Here is a 21,198-nt window from a genome sequence, read left to right as displayed (position 1 = left end):
GTGTGATCTGGTAGTGAATATATCACCAGTACAACCCCTTACATAATGACACAATGCATTACACCTCAAACCAGCCCTCAGGACAAATTTATTTCTAAGAAAATGAGCATGTTGCGGAGTGTGCCTTGCAGCATGCTGTCACGTTCTTGACATGCTCGCCAGGCTGTTCTTCCCACTGGTCTTCAGCAATGCCTTACTGGTGCTTTTAAAAGACGTCACTTTCCCTCCCCGGATGGCTGCGCCAGTCTGATTTGAGCTCAGGTCCACCGAACGCGTCACTCTTTTCTCCACATCAGATTTCTGCACCATGAATTCCTGTGAGCAGATGTTTGACAAAATAGGTCATGGTTGGTCTATCTGATCATTTTCTTTTAAAGTTGCAGGTAGTCTTTCAATGCAATAATGCCCACAACTATCATAAGGGGGCGCTGTGTGGTTCAGTGGGTTGGGACAGTGTTCCTGTAACTGGACGGTCACTGGTTTAGGGTCAGCAGAATGATGTCACTGTTGGGCCCATGAGTAAGGTCCTTTACTCCCAGTTGCTCCAGTATTTTGCTTTGGACTAAAGTGTTTCCTAAATTAATGTTAATGTAAATTTTGTGTCAAAAGAACCAGAACAATTAAATAGATTCATTCATTCATTCATTCATTCACCTTGATCATATCCATCGTGGTTAAAAGATCCAAGTTCTCCAATGGCCCATAATGCTGTAAATGGCACTGCTCTCCCAGGTTCCTGATTGCTATCAGAAGACTCCCCACCTCCTCAACCTAGCAGGAGACCAGTAAAAACTTCAACATAAATAAGAACCCAGAGTAGTATAGTGTAGGGATTTCACAGTTACATTTACAGGGTTCACTGTGTGCTGACCCATTCCCTCGACTGGTCCTGACGCATCTGCAGGTTCATCTCCAGCTGTTTGGTCCTCTCCTTGGCCTTGTCCCATTCAGCCTGTAGCTCAGACAGCTTTCTGTTGGTCATCTGCAAGATCAGCAGAACAACTGACATCATCTCTTAATGCAACCTCAGCAATGAGAACGATCATGCTGGTTGCCTACTCAGGGTAAGTCCAATGAAGCTTGTATTTGCCCCTGTATGGTAAATTTATTGGCGGTCAAAAGGTTCATAGCTTGTTCGTAGTATGTTATGCCTTTTATGTTGGCACAGATGCATTTATTCTCTACACACAGAAGCTGATGATCGTGCATTAATATAGGGGGAGAAAGGATTGTTGGCGTGAGGCTGACCAGCCTGCTGATGTTATGGTCCCGCCTGAGGGCCTCCAGGCCATGCTGGCTGTGCTCCAGCCTCTCCGTCATTACTCCGAGGTGCTCCAGCAGGTCACTGCGTGTCAGGGACAGCGTCTCGTGCCGCCGGATGATTGGAGTGATCGGCGAGTCTGTACTATACTCCAAGGAGTCTGCGCAAATAGGTGGAAGCAGCAAGCGGCGTCCATTTAACAAACTATTCGCTGTCATACACCTACTGCTTGGTTACTCCACTGATGTACCACGGACTGCCGAAGAGACTTACTTTCAGGAAGTTGGTCTAAAACCTTGAGTAAATAATCTTCATGAATCTTATGTTTGGCCACCATTTCCTTTAAGTGCTGCTGCCTGCAGGAGTTGATAAAATGAAGACGTAAGAAGTTTTGCCGTTTTAAAAAGTATCGTGGTCCATTAGGTAGCAAAGCATTGTGGGTAATGGGTTTCATCGACTACTACGTTTCTGCATTCGTAGCCTGATAAAGGCAGACCGTTATACAGGTGACGTCTGAACATATTCCCCTTCTTCTGCACCTGGCCTCCAGCACCAGCAGCTGCTGTGTCAGCTCCTCCCACTCCTTCTCCTTCAGCTCATTCTGCTTCTTCTCCACCTGGTACTTCCTCAAGGCCCTCTGCCGTTTGGCCTTGTTGTCCTGGACAAACTTCTCAAACTTCGCTGCCCGATCTCTGTTCTGTACAGAAGTGAATGGACAGTGTTCAGACCTGATAGGGAAGCAGTCAGGATGTTCACTGCTGACATTATTCTGAGTCGGTGACATCATTCTGAGTCTTTTTGGCCTCCTGACCAGTGGATGGAGACTCACCTCCTGCTGCTGGAGCTCCAGTTCAGCCCGACGGCGTCCGAGGGCCTGCATGCGCTGCCAGAACTCCTGGCGTTTCAGGGTCAGCTGTGCATCCACCTTGTCTGCCTCCACCTGCTTCCTCAGCACAAGGGTCCTCTGCAGCGTGTTCACACCTGTTTCCAGGAGCCTGCCAGGACTCTAATAACACAGCAGCAGTGCCCATGAAAGACTGAGTGCCTGCTGTGATGTGGGTATGATAGGTGCCACTACTGCCATTATATGAGAAGCAGCCTTTGAGAAATATTGCATTATCCTAACTATGGTTCCTTAAAGAAGAGCATGCAGTGCCCTTGATTACCTGGTACACTGTAAGGTATGGCCAATTCAGACATTTTGCAAGATAGAAACGTGATACATCATAGTTAATTGATCACAGATTAAGTCATCATTTTACAGCACAAGCCAATGTGACTGTCTGATATTTCTACAACAGTGTTTAAATTATAAAGTTTGAAAATTCTTACCTCTGTGATAATTGGGATATGATTGATATTTTCATTTTCTTCACCCCTGTATCAGGAACGAAAACATTCCTAAGTTTTATTTTGAATAACAAGGGCACATTGATTAACTGCAGAAGGGTTACAGATAAGTCTTAGATGTGCAACAACGCGTGTGCAGTGTAACACGCTTAGTAAGTTTTATAGTTAGACGCTTTATAAATATCGTATATACGTGCAAAGATAGTGGGAGAAAGAAGAAGAACGTTAACAATTCATACCTGGTCTCCTCAATCTGCGTCACAAATATATTTCTCATTCTGTTTTCCACTTTAAGCTGTAAACGTGGATCGTCTTTGTTTAAGCCTATATGGGGTAAGGATAGGGCTTCCATTTTCCCTCTTTTTGTTGCGGATAAATCTGCCGTTACAGCTAAAGGCAGCTCTTTGGCCTTGTTATAAATATTAAAATGGTCGCCCTTGTTCAGAGGTGCTGTCCGGACGAGCCCGAACGCGACATTCCTTTTTCCCCAGCCCCCGTGTTTACCCGCTTGCCTGCGCTTTCTTCTGTAACCTGTTGCCGGGGAACCAGCAGAGGGAAGGAAGGTATGCGTGGGGGGGGGGGGGACGTTTCCCCGTCACCATAGCAACTGCCCCGGAGGCGCTATATTTCATAGGAAACAAACGCAAAGTACTTCCCCGCAGAGCAGACAGATAGACGAGCGGGGACCTTTGTTTAGACTGCATTTGCACCGGGCATCACAGCCAGATAGCAGAAATGGATATGATTAAATTTCATTCAGCTAGATGTAACTACACAATACCATATAAGGTATTCAAATGTTAAAAAGGAGACATAACATTAACATTGTGTCTGTGCTATTTGTCTCACTTGCACATCGATTCGGACAAAAACATTTGCTAAATAAATAAATGTAACTATTTAGTAACTAATTTTATTACAACAACTATTGCATGACTGGAAAATAAACTGCATTTTGAACTAGTGCAATAACTATTTGTCCTTCCTATATTCTCTTATGAAAATACCATAAAACTGACTTTAGTCAAGTTGGTATACATTAAATATTATTGTAAAACGTGCCAAGAGGAGTATGCAGGAAAGGCTTAAGTAATGTTACTGGATCCAAGATCAAAGCCAGATAGTGGTTCAAAATAAATGTTAAAAATAGGACCTGCCTTATATATATATAGTACCATGTGATTCCAGCAGAAAAAAAGTCACTAGCTCCAGAAGGCCTCTAAGGGCCGTCCAGAAGCATAGTAGAGACCTTGCTGGAGTAAACAATAGTGTTGTAGTACTCGAGATCGGTCTCGTTCTCGAGACCGGTCTCGAGACCGGTTTTTGAAGATCTCGGTCTCGTCTCAGACTCGGCCGCATTTGTACTCGGTCTCGTCATGGACTCGGACAAAGAGGACTCGGGATTTTATTTCGAGACCAGCCGAGACCACGGATTGGATAACTTCTTACTTCAAGTGCAACCAATGATGTTAGTGCCGACAGCGGTTACCCGACCCGCCCCCTTCACACACTCACTGGCCAGGTATACAGGTGAGGTCGTGGATATTTGCAAGATGTCAGCAAAATCATTTGTAATAAAATTTGGATACCAATCCCACAAAGAATTCATATCAACGGGGAAAAGAAAACACACCGCAGTGTGTAAATTCTGCAGTATGACAATAACAGAGACGACAGGGACAACGTCAAACTTTTACCGCCACTTAGAAAGGAAGCACAAAGAAAGGTAAAATAGGTTTATGTTGTGCTAGCTAGTGTTATTAGTCTTTCTTTGTGAAATCTCTTTACAATATATCATATCAAAATATACAGTATATATATATGACTCCTTGTTTTGACGCTAGTTTCATTTGGTGTTGCCAGCTATTTCACTAGCACCTAAATTAGGCGCGCAAACTAGCTAAATTGGCTAATATGTAGTTTAGCTAATTCAATGTTAATTTGCGATAGGTTGAAGGTCATTAATCACCTTACAATAAGTCAGTGATAACAGTATGTGGAAAACAATATCATACCATATCCATCATCTTTGTGTAACTATTTTAAAAATATTTCATTTACGCCCTTGCTGTCTACTATGTAGTGTCGATCCACACATTTGTGTGAGAAAAAATTATAGAACATACCATATTAATATATATGTTCCTAAGCCTAGAAAGCCAATTATTTGATTAGCTACATATATAGATTATAAAATGGAATGGAAACAAATCAGAATGTGGATAAAAATAGATTTGACATATATTCCACATTAATTTTTAGTTTAGGACATATCTATAATGTACGGAAGCGTAATGCCTTCACTTGAGAAAAAATAATTCTGCTGAATTAACGAGATACAGTTTTCATGTAAAAAAACGCTCCTTTTTTTAAATTGGTCTTCGTTAGTCGACGTCACACTCGCTATAGCCGCAGTGTATTGTGGGTCGAATCGCCATTTTGGATGTATACAACGCAAGAGTGAGCATTTGCGTTCAGCATTATTTTTTGTAAGATGGGACACTATCTGAAAGGCTGTCACACTAATTCACATGGTAGAAATGGCAAAAAGGTGGACTACAACATGAGATTTTTTCGGTTTCCCACTTGGAAAAGAGGATATGGACACCAGTTAGAGGAGGTAACAAAGAGGCGTTGGGTGGCCTGGGTCGCAGCAATGAGACGGAAGGAGATCACTTTCAACACGATATCTCCCTTCATGCGTGTTTGCTCTCGGTATTTTCACAAAGGCAACTAAGATGTTTTTTTTTGAGTAATATTATTGAATATGCATTTTTTTTGTCTTCTAAAGTTGGTATTTTCACATTGGTTAATCTACACAAGCAAGCTAGCCTCACTACGGAGGGCAGCAGAAATAGATTAATATGCTTGTGTTAAAGTGGTGTTACAGAGTGAATGCTTTTTAAAGATAAGTAAACAGGAAAACTGTAATGACACGTGTATCAGTGCATGTATATGTATATTCGCGTGCATGGATTATAAGCTGCAATGCTGGATAAGGTTGTCACTGTGTGCTGTGCCCTGTAAAACCAATGCTCAACTATGGTTTATGTACAGAAACATTTGCAAGTACGGTTTCTAACGTTTTACATGATGTCTGGAAGGATCTGTATAAACTCGTTGTATACCGAGCCTGTGTCCTGCTTGCCGCTTATATTTTATTTTAAACATTACCAATAAAGTTATGTCCAATGACATTACTGTGGTGTTCTTGACTCTTTTTCCATTCTTAATCACCTAAATGGCTGGTGTGTTTTGGTAATGAAAATTTTGGTAATGAAAATCAGTAACTTATTACTGATAAAGTTCCATAAAACGTTACATTTTTGTAGAGAAAAAAAACACTGAAAATGAAACATTAAGTTAACCAAATGTGTTTACATTCGCGACACACTCAAAATGGCGAATGGGGGCGTGTCAGACGGTGCAGACACAGATACAGTTTTCATTACATGGTCTGATTGTCTCTTGAGTCACCACATGACCAGCCTGAATGCATTTCAGATGCATCATCTTGTATCCGTGAAGCATGCCATACTGGTCCAACTGACCCTGGAGAAACACTGCAATGTTCTGCAGATCAGAATGAACTTTCCCTCTGAACAACCGCAAAACCTGCGCAAAGTCGACAAACTAATAACAATGCCATCTATGTTACTTAAAGCTGCCAGTATTTCCCAGTGTTTCTAACCCAGACCAAAATAAAACTGGATTAATCTAAGCTGTGATATTGTTGCAGTGAAATTGAGCTCCAAAGTAGGCGAAATTCGAGTTCTAGTGAGTTCGAGAACCGAGGTACCACTGCATATATATATTACATGAAAACAGTATCTCAATTCAGAAAAACATCGTATTTTTTTTTACATGAAAACCGTATCTCGTTAATTCAGAAAAACAGAGTTTTTATTTTACATGAAAACTTTATCTCAGAAATTCCGAGATAATTATGTCATTAATTCAGAAAAACAGCAGAATTATTTTTTCTCAAGTGAACGCATTACGCTTCCGTAATAGTGTAATATGTAAGATTTTCTAATACAGTCTCGGTACCTTTGCTTCTCTTTAACTTGCAACATTAATTTTAAATACTTTTTTTATATAAATAAAATTAATTTCATCAGATATCTGTGTTATCCTTCCTCAATTTTAGGTTCTTGGAGTACAAGGCTGGCCAAAAGAAAGATGACACACAGCCAACTATAGCTTCCTTTACCCAGAAAGGGCAGGTCTACAGCGAACATTCTCAGAGACAACAAGCCATCAGTGAAGCTATTGTCCAAGATTTAGTAATTGGGTGTTGTCTGCCTCTGTCAATTGTGGAAAATTTACATTTTAAACACTTTCTTGAGATTTTAGACAGTAAGTACACACCAATCTCCAGAAGAACAATTTCTGAGAAACAGATCCCAGCATTAGTGAGGAAGGTCAAGGAGAAAGTTTTAGAGAAGCTGGCGACACAGACATATGTCTCACTAACGACTGATATCTGGTCTGATCGCAGACTACGCTCTTTCCTTGGAGTGACTGCCCATATGTGCTGCAAATCAAAGGCTGCCTATGCACTTGAATCCTACTTGCTGGACTGCAGGCATTTTACAGGTAGACATACTGGTGAGAAAATTGCTTCTGCCTTTGAGGAGATCACAGAGGAATATGGAATCCGTCACAAGATAAACTATATCATTACAGACAATGCTTCAAATATGAAATGTGCTTTTAAAGTTCACATGCCACAACAGCAGTCTGATGACAGTGCGAGTGAGGAAGAGAGTCTAGATGATGAGAACTTGTGGGAGGACATGAATTCAGTGGAAGACAAAGAATTAACTTGGTCATCAGGTGAACGTCTTTCCTGCTTTGCTCATTCTCTACAGTTAGTTGTAAATGATGGCTTGAAGGAGGTTAAGGTCATCTCACGCGCCATTGCCAAAACATCACGGTTTACAACTCTGTTACATAGCAGTTCACAATTAAGAGACAAGTTTGAGGCTGCATTTGGCACTACTAAGACTATTCCAGCAGCAAGCAACACCCGCTGGAACAGCACTTTCAAACAAGTACAGGCACTCACAGCTCTGGATCACAGAGCCCTAAATGAAATGTGCAGCAAGGACTATGAGAATGTAGTCTTTAGTGCACGTGAGTGGAACCAGCTAAAAGAACTGACTTCAATTCTTGCACCATTCTCAGAGGCAACAGACCTTACAGAAGCAGAGAAATCAGTTACCATAAGCATGGTGGTTCCGACTGTCCTGGACTTAAATACACACCTCCTTAAGATGGAGGGGACCCAAATGCAGTGCCGACCATTAGTCAAGGCCCTCCATCAGTCCCTGGTGAAAAGATTTTCTGGAATCTTCACAAAAACAAACATGACCAAAGATAGTGGAAAAGAGGAACCGTTTAACCACAATGTGTACTTTTTGGCTACCATTCTGGATCCACAGTTTGGATTAAGTTGGGTAGATCTGGATGTTACCAGTGGGGGAAATGCAGCATCTGTGAAGAAGTTCAGAGATGATCTGAAGAAGACACTGATAGGTATCTTTAAATTCTTTTAAAAGATCATTTGTGAACTACCAATCTTCTTTTTTTAAAAAAAAAATAGTGTATGTTAATAACAGGGTAAATGTTTAATTCATAGGATTTTTTATATCACCTGTTTATTTTGCCACAAATATGTTATGCTCTTGGTATAATGTACCTGCGACTGTTTTAATATTTAACTTGCAAATGTACGTATTATAGACAAACAGTTGTTTTACAATAACACCTCAGCCCTAAATAACATAATAGATCATAGAACATCATCTTATTAAAGCTTCCATGTACATAACCTATATTTCTTCCTACAGGGTTTCCGCGCGGTAGTAAAAGGTAGTAAATTCAACTGCATAAACCCTGTCCTAAAACTGTACTGGACCAAATATTCAGTAACATCAGTGTTCATTATTCTTCCAATTTGCCTTATAAAGGTCCTAAAATAATAAATAACAAAAATAAAGTAATTTTCTGGCACATTCAAGCAATCTATCCATTTCATTCTAACTCAGTTTCTGCATTTGTGTATTTTTCAGACACTTTGATCTCAGAGGTGGAGAACATGATGGAGAGTGAGGGAAATGCAACTAATTCAGGGTCTATTGTGAATCCTCATGGTGATTCACCACCAGTTAAATGGCCTCGTCTTCTGTCTCGCTACAAGGCCTACAAGATGTGCAGCTCAGATCATGATACAAGTATTATGACAGAGATCAACAAATACTTTGATGCCGTCCATGACTGGGATGCTGGCGATGCACTTGACTTCTGGGCCAAAAACCATGTTAGATTTCCACAGCTTCACAATTTGGCAATGAAGGTGCTGTCAGTCCCTGCCTCCTCAGCACCAGTGGAGAGGGTTTTTAGTAGAGGGGGCATTATAATGAGACCCCATCGCGCACGTTTAGGTCCAAGAATGTTACAATCCCTCATGTTTCTGAAATGCAACCACACTCTACTGTGATTTTTCATTTATGTGGTGTTTCAGGCCATGTTGTGTGGTGTTTAGCAGTTACCCCCTCATCTTTGGGGTCAGTTTGGTCTTAAAGAGTGTTCTGCCACAGTGGTTTGTTGAGGATTAATAAATGATGTTATAATTTTAGGTAACTGCTTCCAGTGAAGCAATTTTGTAATTTTATGAATGAAACTCCTGCATTTGTTGCTTTAAAAACAAAATTGTATGGTCTTTAGAAGTTTTTTTCACTTTCACATTCTTTGTTCTGTTTTCTGATTATTGAAATGTAAGAGAATAGTCGAGAGAAGTAATGTATAAACATATTTAATGTTGCATAGTGTATGTTGTTTGCTTCGTTCAGCTCTTTTTGAGGGGTGCTTAGGCTTTGCATGTTCCACTTATTTGTCATGTGGTGTAAAACATGCATTGGTCCGGTCTCGACTCGGTCTCGCCCAGCCCTGGTCTCGGTCTCGACTCGGTCTCGCCCAGCCCTGGTCTCGGTCTCGACTCGGTCTCGGCCAGCCCTGGTCTCGGTCTCGACTCGGTCTCGGCCCTTCAGAGTCTTGGTCTTGTCTCGGTCTCGACACCCTCTGGTCTTGGTCAGGTCTTGGTCTCGGATAAGGTGGTCTTGACTACAACACTAGTAAACAAAGCTGAAGACTTCTTAAAAAGTCACCGGTGACAAAAACAAATAATTTTTCAAGAAAAGGTAGGCTTGGATCTTTTTTGTTTGGCTAGTTATAGTTAAAATGGATTTCACAGCACTGTTCCAGTCATTTGTCTAACACATCCAGGGAAATTATCTATGTACTGTATTTAAACCCTTCTGAAATTTCTTACACAGAATCTGACCACAATGAAAATTCTTTCCATTCAATACACATTAATTGGAAGTAGGTTGCACTAAAATGGTACATGTATGCGTGCATTGTATTCTGGGGCTAGTTTGTGGTGTGTTGTTAGGACACTGTGCCTGATCAGCAGAGTGATTAATTGGTCCTTGAGTAAGGCTCTTAACCTCAGTTGCTCGAGGGACTAGCTGACCCCACCATGTTAATAATACATCACTTTAGGTAAAAGTGCCTGCTAAATAAATATATGTACAGCCGACCAATCCACATTGTGGGCATTAGGGGTGCAGGGCCCCCCGCAATCTGGAAAAAACACATAAAATGTTTCGGTGCACTTGGCGAGCAAGGATTGAAACCGGTCAAAAAGGTACGAGAAAGGCGAGGTATGAAGATATCTACGAGATCACTGCAAGATATCAGGTGAGAAGCTGCTGTAAACGCGCTTGGTGCCCTCCAAACCAGCACCATATATATATATATATTACGCATTTAAGAGTTACTTGACTTTTTGTGTGTGATCTGCTTTCGCAAAACTCCCAAAAAAATCCAGATTAATTCCTTACGATGACCCCACGATATATCGAAACCGCGATGGGGAAAGTCGTTAATCAGAAGGATCCACTGTACATGCATGCATTCAGCTCTTTGCCATAACATCTGTCCTGTGTTTTCAGGGCATAGATACTCCTGGTGATTTGTAGCAGCTGCTGCATGCCATTGATGGGGGTTGTTCATTATAAACTATGACAGAATGTGTCATATTAATTAAGATTAGTCGGACATGTATAAATCACTCAGTGCAGTTCTGTTGTTCTTGGGAAGTATTTTGCCACAGGTCTTATCTTGTCAACAGGAAATGACAATTACGATTTGTGCATCTGCCAAAACTAACTTGGATTAAAAACCCTTGATTGACACGAATCAGGCCCTTTTACTGTCAATATTTACAAAGAAAATAATGTCTTAAGAGAATTACAAGAGAATAGAAAGGGATAAACATAGAAAATGCAAAGAGAAAAGTCAGCGGTGTTTGTGGCTATTGATAAAAAGGGGGCTAAGTCAAGTTTACCTGGGGTTTGACTTTTTTTTGAAGGAAGACTGGCATCGGAGGTAAAATACTTGGGGCCAGGCTTACAATACTCTGGGCTATAGCACCGGATAACGGGACCTAGCGATGCCCATGAGCTGTGGTGGAAAACACATACTTGAGCATGTACAATCCAGCTTAAAGGGCTACAGCATATTTGATAAAAGAACAACAGACAGACACTGAAATTATGAAACTGATTTCATATTACTTTAAATTACATGTTCATTTTTTCAATAGTGATAGGATCACAAAATTTCCTGCATAATAGTTAAAAGCTTTCACATAAACAATTACGCAGCCAAATATTGAACAAAGCAGCACTCCCAGTGTACAGTGTGACAGGCATAAAATTGAGTGCCAGCAGGCGTAATTCAAGCTTCATCCTCCGGAGGGCCACATCCCCCAGTCAGGCTGAGATGAGGGGCTGCTGCGGTCAAGCCACAGGATGTCCAAAGACAGACATGACCACATCATCTCCAGATGCAGCTGCGCTTTAAGGAGCGGCTACACGTGCTTTGATTTACTGCTTTATGTATGGTATACCGCTACGTGTGTTTGTGTGAGTACAAGTTCTGAAAGCTTTCAGTACATAAACAAAAAAAATCATTATGGGAAAGTATCCCCACAAATGGATAGTATCAGCTGAGAACCAGATGTTGAAGAGTCTCCAGAAAGCAAATGTTATTGTTTGTTTAGTGTGAGCGACAGCAGCTGTGATTTTGCCAATTGCTAATGGCTAACTGACTGGCCAGGCCTGTTATGGAGCGACAGTCCCCACCCCTGCTATAGCGCTGCCTTTGGATCATTCCGGACTACCTGGGATGCTCTTCAGCCAAAGTGAGGACCTGAGCCGTAGACACAGCACACACCACCATCGCCCCCACCCCATGCAGGCTGGCGGGGTCCCCTTGTTAAACAACAGGACCAACATCTCTTCCAGGTAAGCTCATCTGTGCTTTTCAAGGGACTAAGAAATATATGTAAACTTTGTTGTAACTCCATTAATGTAACCTTCACCAGCATCTACACACATTTTCATATTTATAACTAATCAAGTGAATTTTTGGCATTAACAAAAACACCACAGCACTTTTCCTTTTAAACGCCATTACCGACATTCAACCTATTGTGACAACTCATAGGGTTCAAGTTTTATTGTCACGTGTTCTGAGGAAATATGAAATTCTTGGGCGGGGGAGGGGACAGGTGCACGTGAGGACAGTAGGACAAACAGCAGTGCAATAAAAGACAAGACAGCGCATGACAAAAGCAGTGCAATACAAGAAAACACCGAAAAGGCGAGTGCGACTCATAGTGTGTCGCCGCGGGAGTGCGCCATCTTCATGGTTAATTATAAGGGTATAGCAGTAACTGTGATGGTAACACTTTACTTGACAGGGCACAAATAGTATTATATTATTACTTCCGTATTAAATAACCACAAACTAAGTCTTAGTTACATACTGATCTCATGTTAATTCATCATAAATGAATCGCTACATCTGTTTATTCTGTAAACCTTTGTGAACTACAGAAGGAACTATTATTTAATATAGTACAGCTAATAAAAGAAGCGCATTATCAATCTGAAGGACTTAGTGCTGCTGTCCTATGGCAGATAATAGAACACGGTCCAGGAAGTAACCTCCTACATATATAGACAGTTGACGAAAAGATGATAACGGTGATAGATTTCAGGATGTACTTCAACTGTGAAGGGACACATTAAACAAGTGCGTAATATTTCCACTGGGTCTGCAGCTTCTCTCTGGCGACAGCTAACACTGAATTGGACGATCACCAGGCTGCCCCGTCAGACCTATAGAGGAGCAGTTGTGTTTAATCACTGACAGCTGACTTAGACTTGACAGACTGGTGTGACTGCTACAGACCATAGAATCGCAGGGATGTGCACCTGTCGTAAAAATGATACAAAACAAACGGTATGTTTTGTATTTCAAAAAAAAAAAAAAAAAAAACCGTGTTCAAAAGCAAAATAAATGCGGACAATTTTTATTAAAAGTTTACTTTTGCATTATATTTCATTCATATGTTTTATATTTTCACGTGTGCCTGCCTTTGTCCAGAGATCTTCTGCCGATTTAGCTTTCTCGGCTTTGGAATTCTGAAGAATGACTGAGGCTTTCCGTGGAAGTACTTACGGGCACAGAACATGCAAATAACCAAACATACCGGTTATTCCGACTGCAAGGTCCACCCGTGTTTGCGCAATGTCACGCAAAACGACCGTCCACTGAAACAAGCACGCAAAATAAGACGAAAGGACTCCTAACGTCCCAGTGAAATTTGGCATTATCTGGCTCGCCGCGGCTGTCGGCTTCGCCCCGTCTTATATGGTCATTCAGCTGTCTCCCCCTACCCCCCTCCGCATATCAAAAGAGACCCAAAATAGTCGCCGATCGCGCAGCTGGAACCCTGTTGTCATCCCCCAGCAGTAAAGCTCCGCACGCCGGCGGCAGGTCGCACGGAAGCTCCGACGATGACACGGTTTAGTTACGCCGAGTATCTCTCGTTATTTCGCTCCAGCGGGAAGAGGAGCGACAGCGGCGACGCAGAAGGTGCAGTGAGGAGCTACTCCTTTGTTACCGGCTACGGGAAGCGATGCATTGCATGGAAGCGTCCGGATGGGAGCCTCTTCGTCACTCCGGAACCCGAGGAGTGAGTGTCCTTATTTACCCCGCTTTGTGTTATTGCGTGGGTCACTTGATATATGGGGCATCTTCTTGTATAGTGAAGATACACGCGCAGACGTTTGTATTATCAGTGTATCACATACTAACGAACAGTTTACTAAAGTATGAACTAAAAATGTATGTATGCCTTATATCTGTAGAGAGTTTTGTTCTTGACGTTTGTGTATGTGTGTGTGGGTCATGTGTATATTACATTGTGGGGACCAGATGTTCCCACAATGTGATTTAAAACATGTTATTTTGACTTTGTGGGGACTGAAAAAATGGGAAACTTAATTTTATAAAAATCTGTGACTGCAATCAAAAAAACTAAAAATGCCAAATGTCTTGTATTTTGTTCAGTTACTTATGGTTAAGGTTAGGACTGGGTAGGGGTTACAGTTGTTATGTTGGGATTGGAGTTTTCCCCATAGAAATGAAGGGAAAGTGTGTGTGTGTGTGTGTGTGTGTGTGTGTGTGTGTGTGTGCGTGTGTGTGTAATTCTACCTGCCCACTAACCCATCAGCCCATACACAGTTATCCCATCTGTATGGCATTTGTTTGGTATTTGTATGTCACATAATTGATGAATTGAACAGACAGGAATCGATTCATCGAGGTGTGTCTGTATACTTGTTAGAAGAATAACATTATCCACCTGGCATCTGGCTGATTAAGTACAATGTACAGAAGCCATAAAACTGGTTTTTAGGTATTTATTTTCAGATCTGCCTGCGACATCCTGCACAATGTCTATGCTAATTGACGTGACGGAATATCATCATTGGATTGTGTTGTTTTACCAACACACTGTACTGTCATATCAATAATAAATCACAAGCTTTCTCTCAAACTCTTGTCTGGATCTGGAGTTTTACACTGAGGAACCTGGTCTGAGGACCTGAGAGCATTTTAATGGAGTACGACAGATGGGAAGGCAGATGACATCATCAGAGTTAGCGCCGTATCCCACGGATCATGCAGGCACATGCGGAAATGCCCAGGCACAAATCTGTGCGGAAGACAGATGACGGTTGTCACGTTTACGTCTTTAAGGGCTGTGGACCCGGTTGTCATGGCGATCAAGGACGGCGATGTAAAAGAGGTGCGGAGGCTCATCGTTTCGTCCCCGAAAAGCCTCACAGAGGCCAACAGGGAGGGCTGGCTGCCTCTGCACGAGGCGGCGTATCACGGGCAGACAGACTGCATCCTGGTCCTGCTAAAGGGTGAGCGGTCATGTCATCCCACAACACGCATCAACACATCGACCCTTTGTCCTCTGACACCCTCACATACCCTGAAAACCCTCTCTTACCCCCTCTGTGGGTGGCATGGTTCAGTGCTGATCCTTATGCCAGCAGTGAGCATCAGTGTAGCATTAATACTGATTACATCTGTGTCCCCCTCGCTTTGCCGTGTCCCCCTTATGTTTCACTTTTCTTGTCCCTCCTCTCCGTTCGTCAGCCCGGCCGGAACTGATCGACAAGCGCACCCTCCAGGAACAGACGCCGCTCTTCTTGGCGGTGGCTGGCGATCACGTGACCTGTGTGCAACGGCTGCTGGAGCGCGGTGCAGACCCCGATATCAGTAACAAAAACAAAGAGACTCCTCTTTACAAAGGTTAGCGTAAATCCCACCTGCCACAGCAGGAGTCTGACACCTTTAATGGAGGTTCCTCTGCGTACGCAGCTTGACCGTGAGATGAGGCTCACATGTGTTTGAGTTTGGAACCCCCGCCCCCCATTTATCAAGTGTAACAAACCTCTGTGCCCCCTCCCCTAAGCCTGCGAGCGTGAGAATGCCAAAGTTGTGGACCTCCTCCTGAGGTTCGGTGGAGGAGTGAACCAGCGTTGCAGCCAGGGATGGACAGCTCTCCACGAGGCGACCTGTCGCAACAGCGTCGACATATGCCGGATCCTGTTGCAGGCGGGGGCCAAGGTGGGCGCCACCAACACGTATGGGGTCACGCCTCTTTTCCTGGCGGCTCAGGGCGGGCGGCTGGAGGCCCTGGAGTTCCTCATCCACAATGGTGAGTTCCAACAGCTTCCCGTACTTCAGGGGCTCCACTTTGGTCATTCTTTATGACTTCACGTTGGGTGTAGTGGAAAAAATCTTTGGGATATTAAATGTGAGAAATTAAGTCTGGATATATGTAGAACCCCAATGACAACTGGAGGTGAACGCTACAAGGAACACTTGCTTTGAATGTTTATACAATTCAAGACACACAACTCTCAGGGTCTGTTATCACTTTGGTGCACATTTGGCAGTTGCAGATACTCCCTTTGCCGTGGCTCCCCTTTATGCCTCAGGAGGAGCTCAGATTGCACCTGGTAACCACACTGGCCACTGGTTTTACCTTCAGTGATCAAAGCTTTGCTCTTATCTTAGTCTGCCTGACCCTATTTCACACGGCCTCCTCTCGCAACAGTTACTTTCAAGCCATTGATGACACACACAACGGTCAACGGTTTATCAATTCACGTGGGTCTCTTCTGGATCTCACTTCCTGTTCAGTAGCTAATCAGCCCAAGAGTCTCGTAACCCATACGGGTGGTACTAGTGTTAGTAACTTCCATGTTGTATTGTTAGCCTGTCAGCCAGATGGTGCAAGAGTTGTTCAGTTGGAGCTGAGAGTGTGTGAATCATTGTAGATTGTAGTTTGGGGATGCGATGGAACCATGTGGGACAGCCACACCAAGCTATGGCCACATTCCCCGAGTGGCCTGAGGGTTTAATACAATGTTTTCCAACCCGATCCTGGGGGACCAAAAAACGGTCCGTGTTTTTGCTCCCACCCAACTCCCTGCCAGACAGTCCATATTTTTCCAGGAGCAAAAGTCTGGATTATAGTCTGGAGACTGGATTATAGTCTGGAGACGTCTGGGTTAGTTGATCACCTCTGCCGTATATGGCCCCGCAGGTGCTGACATTAACAGCCAGGCGGGAGACGGGGCCTCAGCGCTGTACGAGGCCTGCAGGAATGGCCACGTGGATATCGTGGAGCTCCTGCTGTCCCGCAATGCGGACGCCAACCGGCCAGCCAAGGCGGGGCTGCTGCCGCTGCACGTGGCAGCCCAGCGGGGGCATTATGAGTAAGTGTGACCACGTCCAGACACACTGAGCTCATGGGCTTCAGCACCGGGGACAAGTGAGATCTGGGAATGCTATGTTGGTATTTAAACTTACATCTTACATCCCTTTCATTTAGCCTTCAAGTCGTCTTCTGACTGCTTAACCAGTATAGGGTTCGTTAGACATTTTTCACTATAAATTATTGTGGGCCAAAACTCAAAATTCTATGGCATGTAATTGTACGTAAGTTCTGGAAGAGTGATAATACAGAATGTGACTGCAAATAAGGCTTACAAAGCCAGTACATATTTTTTATGTACATAATACCAATACAGGTGCATATAAGCCCTGAGAAAATGTTTCTAAAGTGTGTACAAATGTTTGTAAGACAAAAATCATATTTGTATCAATATCGTAGCCTAGCAACGGTAACATAACTGATAAAATGTTAAATATGAATGGTATATACAGAAAATTAACCTATATATTAATATGCTATTTTATAATAGCATTACAAATTTTCAGTCACTGAGTAATGCTCAATATATGGTTGATGGGAATATACTCTAAACCAGTGTTTCCCAATTCGGTCCTCGGGGACCCACAGTAGAGAGCTGGGAGGGAGCAAAAACGTGGACTGTCTGTGTATCCTGGAGGACCGGATTGGGAAACACTGCTCTAAACACCTATTGTATCTGTTAGTCCTACTCCAGGGGGTCGTTCGCTGATCTTACTTGTATCATTTTTCTAATCACATTTCCTGTGTCCCTCCCCCCCCGCCCCGGCGCAGGATCGTGTCCCTGCTGATCCCGGTCACCAGCCGGACCAGCGTGCGAAGCTGTGGTATCAGCCCGCTCCACCTGGCGGCCGAGCACAACCAGGACGAGGCTCTGGAGGTGCTCATCGAGTGCGGCTTCGACGTCAACGCCACGCTGTCCGGGGACCACTCCGGCAAGTACGAGGACCGCCGCTCCACGCCACTCTACTTCGCCGTGGCCAACGGCAACACGGAGGCGGCCGCGATGCTGCTGGAGGCCGGCGCCGACCCCAACCTGGACGCCTTCAGCCCACTGCTATTGGCCGCCAGGCAGGGCTGCGTCGAGACACTTGGCCTGCTATTGGAGCACGGCGCGGACCCCGACGTCCGCATCCCCACCCACCCCACAGCTTTCCCAGCCGCCGCAGTCTTCTGCATGAACCAGCCCTCCCTGCTCAGAGTCCTCCTGGATGGCGGCTGCGACGCCCAGGCCTTCTTCAGCTGCGAGTACGGCAGCGACCCACACCCTCCCCTCAAGACCAGTGGCATCAGCAGCGGCTTCAACAGCAGGACCCTGCGCTTCAGCACCGCGGTCTTCCCCGTCAGTTCCGAGGAGGCCCCCACGGTCCCCTTGCAGGTAGCCGCCAACATCGATGGCAGCCAGCCTTGGACTGGAGTTGCTCCCCTTGTGTCCTGACTCACCTCCCAATTCTCCTCTTGCTCCATCGCCTGCCAGTTCTGCGAGGCGATCTCCTCTCCTGCCGTGAGCCGCTGGGCAGGGCCCATCGTCGACCTGCTGCTGGACTACGTGGGCAGCGTGCGGCTGTGCTCCCGGCTCCTCGAGCACCTGGACAGCTTCGAGGGCTGGGCCACCATCAAGGACAAGTCAGGTGAGTGCACCGGGTACCGGGACCGAACCAAACACACGGTCAGTGTTTTCTTTGCATTTTTCTATTAGATAACATCTCAGTTTTAGAAGAATCCAGTAGCGTGTTGATGGGCTAATTCAAGGCATTGATTTGGGTTTGGACAGTAATCACGTCCCAACCAATAGTGTGGAAGTACTGTGTGTTTAGCGGGGTGAGCGGGCAAGGGGCTGATTTGGTCCCTATTGATTCTGAATCCAAACCTACACCCTTAGGCTTGTCGCTACCGCATCACCAGCCCGATTTGTACCTTGCACATCTGCGTGTGCAGGATTTTCGAGCGCGTGTATACTGTATTACATTTTCTGGCACTGCTTAATCTGTTCATCCTGCCATTCTATGTTAACCATATTGTCTAAGTTTATGGGAAACTACAGTAGTGGCTTCATTGTTTAGCGAGAACTGGTATTAATGATTCCGCTGACTGAAAAAAATAGGTTTTACTTGCTTGTCATTTTAAGTCAGAACTAACTCCAGTCATATATTTCCAGTTTTTGGATCAACACTATTGCCTAAATATCTCATATCAAATATCTCTGAAATGTTAGTTTATATTACCAGGTGAAATCACTGTTAACCAGCGACATGGTATTTTGGTATGCTTGTAGCTTTGGTTCATTCTGAACCGAAATAAGAAGTTTGACGTATTTTGTATCTATTTCAGCCATAGTTACATCACTCAAAATTAGTGGGATCAAAAAAAAAAACGGAAAAAATTAAAAACATACATTTCTCTCGTTGTTCGTCCTGTTGGCATAATCTACTGACTTTGCTGCATAATAGTAGCAGTTGTCTGGGACATAAACGGTGACTCAGCCCTGACTGGGGTTCCTAACGAGACCCATAAACATGCACTAAGACACAGGTGCAGGTGCTGTGCAGGATTTTTATTAACCAGACAGAGAACATAAAGAATGAAAATCGGAATATCTGGCTGAATGTCCCTTTCTGATCGCTCACAAGCCGTCCGTAAAATGAACCTCATGTAGTAAAAATAAATAATAATAGGATCTAGTTGCGTTGTGAAAATGTCATGAGACAAAGTGGTACAAATCAGGCACCACCATACAATATGGCGTAAAGTGTAATGCTGCACATATGCGGTATATGCAAGGTACGAATCGGGCAGGTGGTGCAGATCATGTCGTGACGGAGCTAATTGATCATGAATTGCTGTTAATTGCTTAACTGAGTTCTCAAAGCAGAAACCTGATGTGATTTTCCCATCCCCTTCATTGTGTTTACAGCATCTCCCCGCCCACTAATGCACCTATGCAGACAAAGAATTCGTGAGCAGGTGGGAGGGCGGGGGTTGAGGCGCCTGGCCACTCTGCCCCTCCCTGGAAGACTGCTCAAATACCTGAACAACAAACATTCTGAGGATGGCTGCTGACAGCTGGCTGGCAAGAATGGATGCTGAGCTTACAAACAGGCCTTCTGTGGATACTAATCAGACAACTAAGTGGAAGGACTCTTAGTGGAAGGACACCAGTAGTGCCTGATTTAGAAACAAAACAATCAGAGAATATTTAATATTCAGTTTGGAGGCCTTCATTTACTGTACAACCCCTTATATGTGTCCCTGCTCTGTATGTATCTACTCTTTGATTGGCTGCTGGATTCAACTAGTTTTAAAGGAAGATGTGTTGAGCTATGATAGGTCAGGATGCTTCACAGATTAAACTAGACTCTGCGTCCGAGAAGCCAGCGTGTCCTGACCGATATAGATCCTGGAGAGCCCTTGAATCTTGCGGTGTATAACGGTAGGCGTGCAGCTGAAGTGGTTTGTGTTTGACTGTCTACCACACGCCGGCAGCTTAACACGCATCGCTGTCTCGAGATTTTTCACTGTTCATTCGCTGCGTGAATATTTCGTGATCTTGTGAATTGTAGGTGGTACTGTATTTAATTAGAATGGAACGACTGATTTCCAAAAAGCTGCAAACTGCATGAAGTTGCCTTATTTATAATGCGTGAAAATAATGTCAGATGTGAGTGTGATGTCGTCGTTTTGCACCACGAGTTTGTTTTACACGTTGAACATTTGTTTCGAATAAAACTGCTTTCAGTTATACTAATCAGTATTATGTAAGAAAGTCCATTTTATACCAAAAAGTAAATCAAATTCTGCAGTTTTTAAACGGGTTCTAAACATTTTGGAATTGCAGCGCGTTGTACGGTGGTGCCTGCTGAAAAAATGTGTTTGAATATAGTGAACATACGCATTTATAGGAAATTGAAATGAATGTCAATGTTTTTGCACGGTGTTTTCTTTTTGCTTGTTGTATTAATGTTTACGTTTCCACGTTTTTACACTGACCATGTTATAACGTGAATTGCCACATATTTAAGGTGTGCTTTAGGGATCCTGTTGTGTGGTGTTGACCAAAACAGAACATAGCTGAAAATGTGAATCTTTTACTCTTTATTTAAAAACGTGAGTTCCTTGAATCATATCAAATATATTACAAATAGTAACGGAAAGGAACTTCAGACAAAACTGAGATCTTCTCAGATTTAAATGTGATAAAATCGGAATGTATTTTATTCAGTACGAGCCCTGAAATGTAATAAATTTACCATTAATTTGAAATCAGTTGTACGCAGGTCCTTCTTTATAATACGGATTTGTTTGGTTTTCCAACACAATTTAATCTTACAAGGTGTCATACATTATTGCTAAAACAAGTTCTTTTGGC

At 43.5% G+C, this 21,198-nt stretch overlaps 2 protein-coding genes across 4 annotated transcripts; one reads left to right on the top strand and one right to left on the bottom strand.

The window, feature by feature from the left end:
* Positions 1-58: 58 nt before the first annotated feature.
* ccdc197 (coiled-coil domain containing 197) lies at positions 59-3,187 on the bottom strand. Its single transcript, XM_023802379.2, has 9 exons — positions 2,851-3,187; positions 2,594-2,639; positions 2,091-2,267; positions 1,801-1,958; positions 1,535-1,617; positions 1,249-1,421; positions 872-982; positions 655-771; positions 59-315 (listed from the first exon to the last, which is right to left on the bottom strand). The coding sequence occupies exons 1-9, from the start codon at positions 2,961-2,963 to the stop codon at positions 139-141; spliced, it is 1,155 nt and encodes a 384-aa protein (XP_023658147.2). The 5' UTR covers positions 2,964-3,187; the 3' UTR covers positions 59-138.
* Positions 3,188-3,834: 647 nt separating this feature from the next.
* On the top strand, positions 3,835-21,092 carry LOC111838930 (ankyrin repeat and SOCS box protein 2). 3 transcript variants are annotated; one of them, XM_072699192.1, is made up of 11 exons: positions 3,835-3,877; positions 9,759-9,816; positions 11,838-11,988; positions 13,596-13,727; positions 14,798-14,967; positions 15,206-15,361; positions 15,525-15,770; positions 16,665-16,836; positions 17,607-18,210; positions 18,310-18,463; positions 19,747-21,092. In XM_072699192.1, the coding sequence occupies exons 3-11, from the start codon at positions 11,870-11,872 to the stop codon at positions 19,890-19,892; spliced, it is 1,899 nt and encodes a 632-aa protein (XP_072555293.1). In that variant the 5' UTR covers positions 3,835-3,877; positions 9,759-9,816; positions 11,838-11,869; the 3' UTR covers positions 19,893-21,092. The 3 variants fall into 3 exon arrangements, with proteins under 3 accessions (XP_072555293.1, XP_023658181.1, XP_023658182.1); XM_023802413.2 differs by lacking the exon at positions 3,835-3,877 and having other exon boundaries at positions 9,750-9,816; positions 11,801-11,988; XM_023802414.2 differs by lacking the exon at positions 3,835-3,877 and having other exon boundaries at positions 9,776-9,816; positions 11,745-11,988.
* The last annotated feature ends 106 nt before the right edge of the window (positions 21,093-21,198 follow it).

This window comes from Paramormyrops kingsleyae, chromosome 14, assembly GCF_048594095.1.
Source record: "Paramormyrops kingsleyae isolate MSU_618 chromosome 14, PKINGS_0.4, whole genome shotgun sequence".
Lineage (NCBI taxonomy): Eukaryota > Metazoa > Chordata > Actinopteri > Osteoglossiformes > Mormyridae > Paramormyrops > Paramormyrops kingsleyae.
This window is presented reverse-complemented; position numbering and strand designations above follow the sequence as displayed.